At 35.6% G+C, this 15,766-nt stretch overlaps 1 protein-coding gene across 1 annotated transcript in view; it reads left to right on the forward strand.

The window, feature by feature from the left end:
• SLC15A2 (solute carrier family 15 member 2) overlaps window positions 1–15,074 on the forward strand; it is a 38,981-nt gene extending 23,907 nt beyond the window's left edge. Inside the window, exons 15-22 of the mRNA XM_053564904.1 lie at window positions 109–243; window positions 2,713–2,877; window positions 3,021–3,067; window positions 4,757–4,867; window positions 5,532–5,628; window positions 12,781–12,924; window positions 13,533–13,637; window positions 13,988–15,074. Of these exons, the coding sequence (XP_053420879.1) occupies window positions 109–243; window positions 2,713–2,877; window positions 3,021–3,067; window positions 4,757–4,867; window positions 5,532–5,628; window positions 12,781–12,924; window positions 13,533–13,637; window positions 13,988–14,164 (981 nt within the window). The 3' untranslated portion in view covers window positions 14,165–15,074. The remainder of the gene's footprint in view (window positions 1–108; window positions 244–2,712; window positions 2,878–3,020; window positions 3,068–4,756; window positions 4,868–5,531; window positions 5,629–12,780; window positions 12,925–13,532; window positions 13,638–13,987) is intronic.
• The last annotated feature ends 692 nt before the right edge of the window (window positions 15,075–15,766 follow it).

The raw sequence follows: 15,766 nt of genomic DNA on the forward strand, positions 1-15,766 counted from the left end.
TCTCTTGGCTAGATGTGCTAAGCTGTCAGAAACAGGACTGAAATATGTGTTCCCATTGTACTGAAGGATTATTTGTTAGTAATTCTTACATGTGTTCTCTGTCCCAAGGGAATGGCTCCACCCCAGCCAGGTCCCCAGGAGATTTTCCTACAAGTCTTGAATCTGGCAGATGATGAAGTGAAGGTGACAGTATTGGGAAATGAAAACCATTCTTTGTTGGTAGAGTCTGTCAAATCCTTTCAGGTGAGATGTGAGCCTGACTGAATTAGAAATTCTATAGACTGTATTGACCGTGATTTTTTTCTTTAAATTAATTGTATCATAAGCATCTTCCCATGTCTTTAGATAATCTTTGAGAACATGATTTTGATATGCACATAATATTCCATCCTATAGATATATCATAGTTTATTTAGACATTTCCTTATGGGGATGCAAGTATTTTTATTATTATGCATGATCTTATAATGAACACTCTTACTCATAAGTATTTATGCATGCCTCTAATTACTTCTTTTTTTTATATAAAATCATAGCTGTGTACAATAATGCAATCATGAGGTACAATGATTTTACCTTTGTTATAGTGCGATTTTTGGTCTTCTGGATATATACCTAGTAGAGGAATTATAGAACCGAATGGCAGATCTATTTTTAGATCTCTAAGTATTCTCCAAACATCTTTCCAAAAGGACCATATTAGTTTGTATTCCCACCAGCAGTGCAGAAGTGTTCCCTTTTCTCCACATCCGTGCCAACATCTCTGGTTTTGTGATTTTGTGATGTGGGCTAATCTTACTGGAGTTAAATGATATCTCAAAGTAGTTTTGATTTGCATTTCTCTGATGGTTAAAGATGATGAGCATTTTTTCATGTGTCTGTAGGCCATGTGCCTGTCTTCTTCAGAGAAGTTTCTCTTCAAGTCCTTTTCCCAGCCTGAGATGGGATCACTTGTTCTTTTCTTGCTAATACGTTGGAGTTCACTGTGGATTCTTGTTATTAAACCTTTGTCGGAGACATATCCTGCAAGTATCTTCTCTCATTCTGAGGGCTGTCTGCTTGCTCTACTTACTGTGTTCTTGGCTGTGCAGAAACATTTTAGTTTCATCAGGTCCCAGTAGTGTATTTTTGATGCAGCTTCAATTGCCCTGGGGGGTCCTCCTCAAAAAATATTCGCCCAGGCAGATTCCTTCAAGAGTTTTCCCTGCACTTTCTTTATAGTTTCATGTCTTAAGTTTAAATCTTTAATCCAGTGAGAGTCTATCTTAGTTAAAGGTGAAAGGTGTGGGTCGAGTTTCAGTCTTCTACAGGTTGCTAGCCAGTTCACCCAGCACCATTTGTTAAATAGGGAATCTTTTCCCCACTGAATGTTTTTAATTGGCTTGTCAAATATCAAATAATGGTAAGTAGCTGGGTTCATTTCTTGGTTCTCTATTCTGTTCCATATATCTGTCTCCCTGTTTTTGTGCCAGTACCATGCTGTTTTGATCACTACTGATTTATAGTACAGTCTCAGGTCTGGTAGTGTAATTCCTCCTGCTTTGTTTTTATTTCTGAGTAATGTCTTGGCTATTCTAGGTTTTTTCTGATTCCATATAAAATGATGTATTATTTTTTCGAGATCTTTAAAGTATGACAATGGAGCTTTAATAGGGATTGCATTAAAATTGTATATTGCTTTGGGTAGTATAGACATTTTGACAATGTTGATTTTTCCCAGCCATGAGCATGGCATGTTTTTTCATTTGTTAACATCTTCAGCTATTTCTTTTCTTAGAGTTTCATAGTTCTCTTTATAGAGACCTTTCACGTTCTTTGTCAGATAAACTCCCAAATATTTCATCTTCTTTGGTGCTACTGTAAATGGAATAGTGTCCTTGATTGTTTTTTTAGCTTGGCTATTCTTGGTATATATAAAGGCTACAGATTTATGGGTGTTGATTTTGTAGCCTGAGACATTGCTGTATTCCTTGATCACTTCTAAGAGTTTTGTAGTAGAATCCCTGGTGTTTTCCAAATATACAATCATATCATCTGCGAAGAGTGAAAGTTTGATCTCTTCTGACCCTATGTGGATACCCTTGATCGCCTTTTCTTCCCTAATTGCAATGGCTAAAACTTCCATTACAATGTTAAAGAGCAATGGAGACAATAGGCAACCTTGCCTGGTTCCTGATCTGAGTGGAAATGGTTTTGATTTAACTCCATTCAATACGATATTGGCTGTAGGTTTGTTGTAGATGGTCTCTATTAGTTTAAGAAATGTCCCTTCTATACCCATTTTCTTAAGTGTTCTGATCATGAAGGGATGCTGGATATTATCAAAAGCTTTTTCTGCATCAATTGAGACAATCATATGGTCTTTGTTTTTTAATTTATTTATGTGCTGAATTATATTTATAAATTTACGTATATTGAACCAGCCTTGAGACCCTGGGATAAAACCCACTTGGTTGTGGTATATAATTTGTTTGATGTGTTGCTGGATTCTGTTTGCTAGGATCTTGTTGAATATTTTTGCATCAATATTCATTAGTGATGTTGGTCTCTAATTACTTCTTATGGTATATTCTGAGAAATAAAATCACTAAATTAAAGAAAGGAATTACTAGGTTGAAAATAATTCATGATGTCACCCATCCTGAGAGGTTATGAGACCGTGATGTCCAAGATGAGGTGGAAGGTAAGTGTGACAAACACTTCATTCTACAGAAAACACCACACTATTTCAGACTGCACCTGAAAACAAAAAGCCACGATTTTCACTTCCACCTGAAATATCACAATTTGTCTGTCTACACTGACCATACTGTAGAGGAAAAGAATGGGTACAGTCTGATCATTCGTGAGGATGGGAAAAATATCTCCAGCATGATGGTAAGTTGACAAATTGCCCAGGTTCTAAGTTGTCTCAAAGTAAGCTGACTGTGGTTCATCAATGTCTTACCCAGAATCTATAAACTTTCTGATTATCGTTCTTTTTGTCAGCTGTTACTGATTTTTACTTTTTCCCATTGTAGGTAAAAGATGGAGAAAGCAAAACAACCAATGGGATGACAACCTTGAGGTTTGGATGTCAAGGAGATACCAGGCCACTCTGTTTTCTTGAATCTTGGATCTCTTCTAATCTTTGGGGCTTCAAATGAAGATCCCTCCCATTCTACTTGTTCTGAATGGGAATTCTCTCTCCTAGAATACCAGGGGCACTGGTGTCAGAAGGCATTTCCAAGACAGTGAGGGGGAGATAGGCTTATATTTTCATGTGGGATTAAAACATGACCCTGCATCTGTGCCTTCCCCCTGTGCTCTGCTGCATACATTCTTTCTGCTAAATCTTACCCATTTATCTTCCAGTCAGGAAAATAAATGAGTACTTCTCTCTCTGTGATCACCAGAGAGAAATTCAGAAGTGAGCAAATAGTCCTTCCTTCATTGTTGATAGTTGAATATCTATCCTTTAAAGTTTTTTCTCTAAACCTATAGAAGCATCCAGGTATATTATAAATTTGAAGTCAAAAGACTTTGAATCTGGAAAAAGCTAATGGTCTTGTCAGACAGCAAGGGATAGAGATGGAACATGAAGGAAGTCACCTGCTCTCTGAGGCAGGTGTTAGACATGGACACCAAGATCATGTGGTTGTTGTTAAGAATAAGATTTCAGAAGAGAACTTTTACTGAAAAGTCTGTATTTCACTGAAGAGTAGGATAGAACATAATAACTTGTTATGAATATACTTTAGCAAAAGTAAACATCTTAAAATAAGATAGTGGGGCCAGAGGGCCAGAGAGCCAGAGAGCTATAGGCCTCCAGAAGAGGCATTTTTTAGGTCAGTGCAAGATGATCCAAAGTTTGGAAGTTTGGGAATTAGCATTGATGACTCTAGAGCAGGCATCCTCAAACTGCGGCCCGCGGGCCACATGAAGCGTTGTGAATTGTATTTGTTCCCATTTTGTTTTTTACTTCAAAATAAGATATGTGCAGTGTGCATAGGAATTTGTTCATAGTTTTTTTTTTTTTTTAAACTATAGTCTGACCCTTCAATGGTCTGAAGGACAGTGAATTGGCCCCCTGTTGAAAAAGTTTGAGGACGCCTGCTCTAGAGGGTCTTCCATTCTTGGTTTCCTTGGGCTAGAGACCAAGTCAAAAGATCTCAAAACTGAAATTTACCAAAACTCATCCTGAGGGACCAATGTAGGCACCCAGGTTCAGAAGACTGGAAAGATGGTTCGGGAAGAGTCCAAAGTTTCTGCACACTCCAAAACACTGCTAACAATCTAACATCAGCTGTTAGCCTGAGTTCTATATAAGTTAAATTAGACTTCATTAATAAGAGGATAAGATATCAGTTTTACATAAATGCCATTATATTTTTATATATACATAATTATCTTATTTTTCTTAGTAAAGTCTCAGTTGATCAATTCCATCATTGTAAGGGAAAGAAATTAGATGCACCTAAATGGATTAACATGAATGGTCATAGTAGCGTCCACCCAGCTAGAGATCTGGTAAAGATGTGACAGATTAAACATTAATACTTCAAGAAGAAGTTAGGACATCTGAGACTACCAATTATTTCTTACATGAGAGTTCACTCGTTTGTTCAATTCCCAATATACATCATGAACCTTTTATGTGCCAGCCACTATGCTGTAGGCCTTTTACTTAAATAAAAGAGAAAACTCCTACTCTCTGTTCTCAGGGGTCCTGTTGGGGAGTATTTTTCTGATGTGTAAATAATGTCTCTACCCTCAGGTTTATTAACACTTTGCACAAAGATGTCAACATCACTCTGGGTACAGATATCTCCTTCAGTGTTGGTGAAGACTATGGTGTGTCTGCTTATAAAACGGTGCAAAGAGGAGAGTAAGAGCGTTGCCCTAATGGATGTTTTACTTTTATCAACAGTTGTATTTTAAATGCTGTCCTTATTTATAGGTGGGAAACTTAGGTACATCTTGACTGATTTTGAGTATAGAGACACTCCTGCTCTTTTTCAACTCTTACCTCCTTCCTTCAATGTCCCTTTTTTCTGCATGGATATCGAGTAATTGATGTGAAGACCATGCTGTATAGTTAACCCAGACCGTCTCTGTGAGAAGGTTTATTATTGGTTCCCTCCTTCCAAAGGAAGTACCCTTTGGCTCCTCCCATTGCTACCTCATTGCTTAGAATTTATCCTCTCAGGCTCACTGCTGTATGATGTTCCACTAAGTCCTAAAAGTTGCATGAGAAAAGTTCACCTGGGCCTAAAGCCCACAAAAGAAGATGATTTTCACCTTCTTTATTCAGATTTAAGATTACAAAAAAAAAAAAAAAAAGCCTAACAAGCAAGCAATCAAGAGCTCATACTAGGGGTAAAAACTTGGCATGAAAATAACCCAGTCCTAGAAACATCTTTCTTCAAATAGAAATGGTGACTTGACTGCTTTTCTCTCCACCAGTGGAGAGATGAGATCACTTTCCCTAGAGCTGAGAATGCTTTTCTAACCCATAATGTTTATTCTAACCTAAATTCATTTTGTTCCAGATACCCTGCAGTGCATTGTAGAACAGAAAATAAGGACTTTTCTCTGAATTTGGGTCTGCTAGACTTTGGTGCAGCATATTTGTTTGTCATCACTAATGTAAGTAACTCACAGCCCCCTCCTCACCACCTCTATCTTCTGGGATCCTCTTGGTAGGGACAAAGAAAAAGGACTGTGGCAAGACAGGAACACATATGTATTTCTTTAAGGTGACAATTTCCACAATGACTTTAGAAAGCCCATTATCTCTCTCCATAATGGATGTTAAAATTGGTAACATCAGCAACAAGCAAATGGTCTTGGAAATTTATATTGAGTCATTGCTGAGATGACACAGTCTGTTCCAGTCTCATTATAGCCCCAAGAAAACAGATTATTTATGCAAAATTAATTATGTTTTCTTGGTGTATACAGATCTCCTCGCTTCCTGGAAACTTCATCTACTAGCATATAACGGTCTGAAAAACAAATGCTGGTAGTAAATGTCAATCTCGACACAAAGTTTGTAGAATCAGTTAACTGTGATCCATCAAAAGCAATTGTCTTGGTAATCAGGGCAGGGTACCTCTGAATTTTAATTTTGATGTTCATTTTGACTTAGTTTTTCAATACTTTTGACATACTATTTAAGATAAAAAAGATAGCAGGAAAAAGAGAGAACATATCTAGAGATGTGATGAGAACCCAATCTATAAAGTTTTATTTAGCTTACAAATTAATTAAAGTAATTTGATTCCTTTGGTGTGCCATTTTTGTAATAAACTTATTGACAAGTAATTCATATGCTATAAAATTTACCCATTTAAAGTATTTAATAGTTTTTAACATATTTAATATACAAAAAGAATAGTCAATAATATATATTCAATGGTTTTTAATATATTCACAAGGTTGTGCATTTTTGGAACCTCATCATCATCCCAAAAAGAAATCCCATCCCCATAAGCAGTCATTCCACATTTTCTCCCAAACGACTAGTCCTAGGCAACCACTTGTCTATCTATACATTCTTCTATTCTGACATTTTATAACAATGGAGCTATGTATACATAGCCTTTTACATCTGGCTTCTTACACTGACCATGTTTTTCAAGACTTACCTGTGTAGCATGAATCAGTACTTATTTCTTTTTATTGCTGAATAATATTTCATTGTAAGGATATAACATTTTTATTTATCAGATGATGTACATTTGAGTTGTTTCTACCTTTTGACAATTGTCAATAATGATGCTCTGTGGAAATAAGTTTTTATTTCTTCTAGGTATATATATCTAGGAGTGAAATTAATATGACAACTCTATGTTTAACCATATATGGAACTGACATACTTTTTCAACGTGACTGCACCATTTTACATTCCCACTAACAGTACACATGGGTTGATATACCTCCACATCCTCACCAGCATTTGTTTTCTGTCTTTTTTATTATAGCCATTCTAGTGGATGTGAAATAGTTTCTTGTTATGGTTTTGCTTTGCATTTTCCTAATGGCTACAACATTGAGCACCTTTTCATGTACTTATGGCTATTTGTAGATCTTATTTTGGGAAGTGTCTACTCATATCTTTTGCCCAATTTCTAATTGAGTTATTTGTCCTTTTATTATTTAATTATAAGCATTCTTTATATATTTTATGCATGTATATTATCAGATATATAATTTCCATATTCTCCCATTCAGCAGGTTGTCTTTTAATTTTCTTGATGGTATTTGTTGAATCACAAAACAGTTTTTAATTTTGATGAAGTCTAATTTACCTATTTTTTCTTTAGTTGATTATGTTTTTAGTGTTACATCTAAAAAATCATTGCTGAACCCAAGGTCACATGAATTTCTGCCTACTTTTTTTCTTCTGAGAGTTTTATCTCTTGCATTTAGGTATTTAATTAATTTTGAATTATTAGTGGCATATGGTGTAAGCTAGGAAGTCCACCTTTATTCTTATATATGTGTATATCCAATTGCCCCAGCATAATTGGTTTAAAAAATGATTCTTCCCCAATTAAATGGTCTTGACACATTTGTCAAAAATCAATTGAACGTATATATGAAGGATTATTTCTGGATTCTTGATTCTACTTCATTGATCTATGGTCCTTTGCCAGTACCACATTGTCTTGATTGTTGATGATTGTTGATGCTTTGTAGTAAATTTTGAATTCAGAAAAGTGTGAGTCTCCAACCTTGTTATTTTTCAGGATGGTTTGTCTATTCTGTATCCCATGAATTTCCATATGAATTTTAGGATCAGTTAGGATCAGAAGCCAGCTGAGATTTTGATAGGGATTACATTGCATCTGAAGATCATTTTGGGGAGTAGTACGGTCATCTTGATACTATTAAGTCTTCTGATCTGTGAACATAAGCTGTCTTTCCATTTATTTAGGTCTTTAATGTTTTTCAATAATATTTTTACCTTTGAGGTATAAATTTTACATTTATTTTGTTAAATTTGTTCCTACGTATTTTATTCTTTTGGAACATTTGTTAATGGAATCATTTTCTTACTTTTATTTTCAGTGTTAATTATAGAAATACATTTCGTTTTTGTATACTGATGTTGTATCCTGCAACCTTACTGAACTCATTTATTAGTACTAGTAATTTTTAAAGTAGATCTCTTACTAAAAATGGAGATAGCTTTACTTCTTTCTTTTCAATTTGGATGCCTTTTAGTTATTTTCCTTGCCTAACTGCTTTGACTTAAACCTGTAGTATAATGTTGAATAGAAGTGGTGGGAGCAGACATTCTCTTAGGGGAAGAGCATTCAGTATTTTATGATTGAGTAGATAACCTGTGGTTTTTCATAGATACCCCTTATCAGCTTGAGGAAACGCCTTTCTGTTCCTAGTTTGTTGAGGGTATTTTTGTTTTACAATTAACAGTTATTGAGTTTTAGCAAATGCTTTTTCCTGCATTTATTGAGATGATAATATGTTTTTGCCCTTTATTTTATTTTATATGGTATATTACATTCATTGATTTTCAGATATTAAACCAGCTTAACCCAATTAATTTCCTAGGGTTGCTGTAACAAAGCATCACAACCTGAGTGGCTTACAGAATGTAAATTTATTGTTTCACAATTATGGAGGCTGGAAGTCTCAGATCAAAGCACTGGTAGGGTTTGTTCCTTTCCAGGACCATGAGGAAGAATTTGCTCCATGCCTCTCCCATAGCTTCTGGTGGTTTTCTGGAAGTATTTGGTATTCCTTGGTGTGTAAAAGAATCACTTTAATGTCTGCCTTCATCTTCACATGGTGATTTTGTTATGCATCTGTCCAGGCAAAATTCCTCCCCCCCTTTTTATAAGAATATCTATCATATTGGATTAAGTCCACACTAATGACCTCATTTTATTTTATTTTATTTATTTTTTTATTAAGTCTTTTGTATATAGAGCACAAATACATTTATGCCAATATGGGATTCGATGTATTGATTATTTGTACAAATTGGAGTGCTTACATCCTACTAATCAACATAGCTTTCGCCTTATTTACCCAAATACAGAATTAAGACATTTGTGGTCTACACCTGATAGATCCAACTTGCATTGTGCTCCATAGGTGTGGTCCCCCTACTAACCCTCCCTCTATCAACCCACCCCCCTCTCCTCCCCTCTACCTCCCCTTCCCTCCTTCGTCCTAGGCTATAGTTGTGTTTCATTCTTCGTATGCAAGTGTGAGTGATTCTAAATTGGTTTCACAGTAGTGCTGAGTACATTGGATATATTTTTTTCCATTCCTGAGATACTTTACTAAGAAGAATATTTTCCAGCTCCATCCATGTAAACATAAAAGAGGTAAAGTCTCCATTTTTTTTAAATGCTGCATAGTATTCCATGGTATACATATACCACAATTTATTAATCCATTCATGGGTCGATAGGCATTTGGGCTTCTTCCATGACTTGGCAATTATGAATTGAGCTGCAATAAACAATCTGGTGCAAATATCTTTACTGCCAAATTATTTTTGGTCTTTTGGATATACACCTAGAAGAGAAATTGTAGGATCAGATGGCAGGTCTACATTTAGATCCCTGAGTGTTCTCCAAACTTCCTTCCAGAAGGAATGTAGTAGCTTGCATTCCCACCAGCAGTGCAGAAGTGTTCCCTTTTCTCCACATCCACACCAACATCTGTTGTTTTGGGATTTTGTGATATGGGCTACTCTTACTGGAGTTAGATGGTATCTCAGAGTGGTTTTGGTTTGCATTTCTCTGATAATTAAAGATGATGAGCATTTTTTCATGTGTCTGTAGGCCATGCACCTGTCTTCTTCAGAGAAGCTTCTGTTCATGTCTCTTGCCCACAATAAAATGGGATCACTTGTTTTTTTCTTAGTAATAAGTTTGAGTTCTCTGTGTATTCTGGTTATTAGACCTTTGTTGGAAATATAACCTGCAAAAATCCTCTCCCATTCTGAGAGCTGTCTATTTGCTTTACTTAGTGAGTTCTTGGCAGAGCAGAGCTTTTCAATTTGATCAGATCCCAGTAATGTATTTTTGATGTTGCTTCAATTGCCCAGGGTGTCGTCCTCATAAAGTATTCTCCCAGGCCAATTTTTTTCAAGTGTTTCCCCTGAACTCTCTCTAAGAATTTTTATAGTTTCATGTCTTAAGTTTAAGTTCTTTAACCAGTGAGAGTCAATTTTTGTTAGAGGAGAAAGATGTGGGTCCAATTTCAGTCTTTTACAGGTCACCAGCCAATTCACCCAGCACCATTTATTAAATAGGGAATCTTTTCCCCAATTTATATTTTTAATAGCCTTATCAAAAATCAAATGACGATAAGTGTCTGGGTTCACCTCTTGATCTTCAATTCTGTTCCATACAGCTACCTCTCTATTTTTGTGCCAGTACCATGCTGTTTTGATCACTATTGATTTATAGTATAGTCTGAAGTCTGGAAGTGTGATTCCTACCGATTTATTTTTATTTCTGTGTAATGTCTTGGCTATTCAAGGTCTCTTTCTGTTTCCATATAAAATGAACTACTAATTTTTCCAGGTCTTCAAAGTATGACAGAGGTGCTTTAATAGGGATCACATTAAATCTGTAGATTGCTTTAGGTAGTATAGACATTTTAACAATGTTGATTCTTCCCAGCATGGTATATTTTTCCATTTGTTAACATCTTCAGCTATTTCTTTTCTCAGAGTTTCATAGTTCTCTTTATAGAGATCTTTCACATTCTTAGTTAGGACACTCCTAGATATTTCATCTTCTTTGGCACTATTGTAAATGGAATAGAGTACTTGATTGTTTTTTCCCCTTGACTATTGTTGGTATATATAAAGGCTAGAGATTTAAATGACCTCATTTTAATTTGACTAATTACATACACAGCAACCATATTTCCAAATAAGGTCACATTCTGAGGTACTGAGTATTAGGACTTTAGCATGTAAATTTTAGGGGACACAATTCAGCCATAACACTTGCATTGCTGATGTTATTCCATGTTTTTTTTTTGTTGTTATTCTGTTTCTCATCTGCTGCTCAAGATAAATGTTCTATGTATTGTTTCTGAATACCACGATCTAATAAATATCTACACTAGAGGTCATAAATTGGGCATCTTGGGGGCTTCCTTCCAGAGTCCTATCTTGTATAGCCTGTACAATATTGATAAAAATAATAAATGAGTGAATTGTCAATATTTAAAATTCAAGATATTTCAACTGAGAAATTGGATTTTTGACATTTCTTGGGGGAAAAGAATGAGAAAATTTTTATGACGGTAGTACTGTGTCAATTGGTTGGTGCTATAGGGGCTGTGCCCTTTAGATGGGACCTGTGCTGTCCATTTTATCATGGTTTCCATCTGACTTACGGGCATTTAAGCATCTGATCTTGATTTAGAAGCTCTGGTCATGGTTTTCTCTTATACCAAGAAAACACAAACAGATGACTAGGTATTATTTACACTTTCAGCTAAAGCAAAACTGAACTTTTACCTTACTATTTTGAACCCAATGGCCTTTTGCCTTAGAGAATGAAAGCATTTAGATGTCAAAGACTTAATCTCAAAGATTTTTTTACTTTTAACTTTATTTTTTTATCTCTAGATATTACACCTACCACCTAATAAGGGCTTTAATTTAAAAATAGATATAATTTTTTAAATAAAATGGTAATAGTAGCAAAAGTATACATAAAACAAACCATAGCTTAAACTGTGCATATAGTAAAAGTATTTTTAGATTAAAAAGAAAAAAAAAGATCTGATCTTAGAATCACATATATTTGGTATTTTTTTTTTTTTTTTTTTTTTTGAGACAGAGTCTCACTCTGTTGCCCTGAGTAGAGTGCTGTGGCATCATCATAGCTCACAGCAACCTCACACTCTTGGGCTTAAGCAATCTTCTTGCCTCAGCCTCCTGAGTAGCTGGGACTACAGGTATGTGCCACCATGCCTGGATAGTTTTTCTGTTTTTAGTAGAGACACAGGGTCTTTCTCTTTCTCAGTCTGGCCTCAAACTCATGAACTTGAGCAATCCATCTGCCTTATTCTCCCAGAGTGCTAGGATTACAGACATGAACCACAACAAGAAGCCATATTTGGTAATATTAACAAAAATTGACCCTGAGAAAGTTCTTTTTAACCAAATTTTATAGAAAAATTACTACTTTTGAGAAAATTTAGATATGTAAAATTTGAGTTAAAAAATAATTATCAGTAAATAGATTGCAAAATAGTAGATGGTATATGTATTTAAAAATTGATCAATAAAATCCTCTATGTAAGAATGACCAAGAAAACAATTTATTCTGCTAAAAGTAATTTACATAAAACAAAAATTAAAATAGAACATGTTAAAAACAATTTAATTGTACTTACATAGAAAATGGAATAAGGAATTAAACTGTTGTCAAGAAAATGTTTCTGAAAAATTATTTTGTTTGTATAACTCAAATGCCATTTTATATTAAACATTGTCCAGGATCAAAAATGTCCAGTAAGTCCAAATGTTGGCACTCCAGACTACAATGTCAAAATATTATACCATTTAAGATTTCTGTCAGTAATGGTATCTGACTGAATCCCAGTGAGTGAGTGTTAACATTACCAAAAGAAATTTCAAGAAGCTGGAATTGTGTGGAAATGCTAATTCTCCTAAGATAGCAGAAGGACAAAAATACAAAGAAGGGATGAATATAAGATCATAGAATGAGATAATTAGGAATAATGACTTGATAACGACTGATAAGCTCATTTCTTCTTTCTTCCACAAAGACCAGTCAGGGTCTTCAGGCCTGGAAGATGGAAGACATACCAACCAACAAAATGTCCATTGCCTGGCAGCTGCCACAATATGCCCTGGTTACAGCTGGGGAGGTCATGTTCTCTGTCACAGGACTTGAGTTTTCTTATTCTCAGGTAAGTTTCTGCAAATAGAAAGTAGAAATGGAGATAATGCTTGGAGCCTGGTGAATTTTAATTCTAGCACTAACTTAAATAGGTATATGATCCTGTCCAAGACCTCATTCTCTTTTGGCTTTGAGTTTCTTATACATGTATGTGAATCTAAACAAATATGACCTTTACATCTTGACTCCCCAGATCTTGACCATACATCATAGTAGTCTGTGTTATTTGGACTCTGGGAAAGAATACTTAAAGATTAAAACCAAGAGCTGTGAAGTCAGACTGGTCATGTTCAAATTTTGGCTACATGACCTATTGGATTACCTTGAGCAAGTGAATTGTTATTTCTGTGATGCTATTTTTCTTTATATATGAAATAAGAATCTAACAGAACTTATCTCTTGGGGTTGTCATAAAGATTATGTGATATAATGAATTAAAACGTTCAGTTAAAGAGCTCCATTTTATTACTATTAGTATTACTGTTAACATCTTCAATATGATAGATGAACTTAGTTGGGGGAAGTTTCTATCTGGAAGCATCTATGGGAAAAAATTTGTGGATAGACTCATAAAGGTGGGATAAGGAGTTTGCTTACTTTCAAGTGTGTCCTCCCTAGGCACCCTCTAGCATGAAATCTGTACTCCAGGCAGCTTGGTTGTTGACAGTTGCAGTTGGAAATATCATCGTTCTTGTTGTGGCACAGTTCAGCGGCCTAGTACAGGTAAGTATCTGAGAGAAGTAGAAGTTCATGTCTACCCAAAGTTTTCCCTCCAACTTTCTCTTCTCTCTTTTCCTCCATCTCTCTGCCTCCCACATCCCTCATTCAGTGTTATAACAAGAGATTGATTAGACAAACAAACAGACTTTGTCAGGAAAATAGATGTATACAAGTGGCAATAATGACCACCAGACACCTATGTGAGGAAATACCAGTGAACCTAGTCTTCTTCTGACAAAAGTCTGCTTAAACTAGTGATCCTAGGACATTCTGCTCCCTAGTCCAGATTCCGTTAGTATCCCTTTAGTTTTAGGTTTCTCCATATTCTTCTCTTATACTTATTTTTCTTGCAGTGGGCTGAATTCATTTTGTTTTCCTGCCTCCTACTGGTGGTCTGCCTGATCTTCTCCATCATGGGCTACTACTATGTTCCTGTAAAGTCAGAGGATATGCAGGGTCCAGCAGATAAGCAATTGCCCCACACCCAAGGGGATATGATCAACTTAGAGACCAAGAAGACAAAGTTTTGACGACTCCCTGGATTCTGTCCTGATCCCATTTCCTGGTCCTGATCTAAGGCATCCATCTTCAAGCATTTTTTTTTTCTCCTAGTGGGTTACATATTGTATTTGAGTTGATCTTCTCCACCTTTCTCCCATGACAGAGACGTACTTTCAGTACATCTTTAAACAAGGCCCCAGATCTGTCAGTGAATTCAGTAAAACTTGTGCAGTGTTGCTAAAGCTGGCTTGTTGTCTCCTAATGGTCATGAAAATATAACTGTATAAGTTAGATCAATCTCCATGGGTATGCAAAGTTATATGGGAATTCCTACACAGATACCTGCCACTTAGAACTGATAAGCTTGTTTTTTGAGGTGCTTGCTGATTTAGGGGCAAAATTGCAGAATAATAGAAATTATATTTCAAGTTTCTTTAATTATTCTATTCACAAGGATCTCAAGAGTCCTTGATCTGGTCCTGCCAGGAGCTGCCTTGTCAGCTATCCAAGTTTGATAAAGCATTAATAAATTTTTCAATACAGATGGTAGAAGACAGAATGCAATTTTAGCAACACAGGAGAAGATATATCTTTCTGATTATTTCAGTATTTTATGTTTTTATCCAAATACCCATTTTTCAGTACTGGTAGATCCTAGCACCCAGATTAAAGATAATAAACATTAGCAAACATGTTCTGGAGAACAAGCATAGGCATAAATTATAGAAATCCTGATGGGCCATTTATCCTTTCACAGTGCACATTCCTCTTAGGAACTGTAATATTTCAGCCCTGGGTTATGTTCTTCTGTGGATAGTTGTATAGATAGTAATTATAATTTTGAAACTTTGTCTTATCAATGTTGCTGAACCAGATTTTTCTTATTATTACATTTTGTCTTGCCTATAGCAATAAACTTGCAATAACAATATTGTTTTTAGAAGTACAACTTTTGTTTTGTAATTATTTCATTCAGCCTTAAAGTAGTGGTTCCATTTTGATAATGTTTTCCTGATTTGCTTTTGCCACAATTTTAAAATATGATTTATTCCTTTAGGTCTGGAAATTCCCTTTTTATTTAAAAAAGTTTATACACATACATGTGTTAATCCTTTGGGTTTAATGTTCTAAAATGGCAATACTCAATATATGGGCATGGTCCAGTATAAGGAACCTATCAAAATTTGTGAGCTGGAGACTAGTAGAGCCTGTTTTTTTTCTTTGTATGTTGTATGTGTGTTAATGAAAAGAGTTGAAAAACATTGACTGGGCATAGTGGCTTACACCTGTAATCCTAGCACTCTGGAGACCAAGGTGGGTGAATTGCTTGCGTTCAGGAGTTTGAGACTAGCCTAAGCAAGAATGAGACCCGGTTTCACTAAAGATAGAAAAACTATCCAGGCATTGTGGTGGGCACCTATAGTCTCAGCTACTCAGGAGGCTGAGGCAAGAGGATTGCTTGAACCCAGCAGCTTGAGGTTACTGGGAGCTATTATGAAGCCACAATACTCTAGGTGGGGTGACAGAATAAGACTCTGTCTAAAAAAAAAAAGAGAGAGTTGAAAACCATTACCTTGCATACAATGATACAATGAATGAGTCAGGGGATAGGCTTGGGAATATCATGATTA

Source organism: Nycticebus coucang, chromosome 16 (genome assembly GCF_027406575.1).
Source record: "Nycticebus coucang isolate mNycCou1 chromosome 16, mNycCou1.pri, whole genome shotgun sequence".
Classification (NCBI taxonomy): Eukaryota; Metazoa; Chordata; class Mammalia; order Primates; family Lorisidae; genus Nycticebus; species Nycticebus coucang.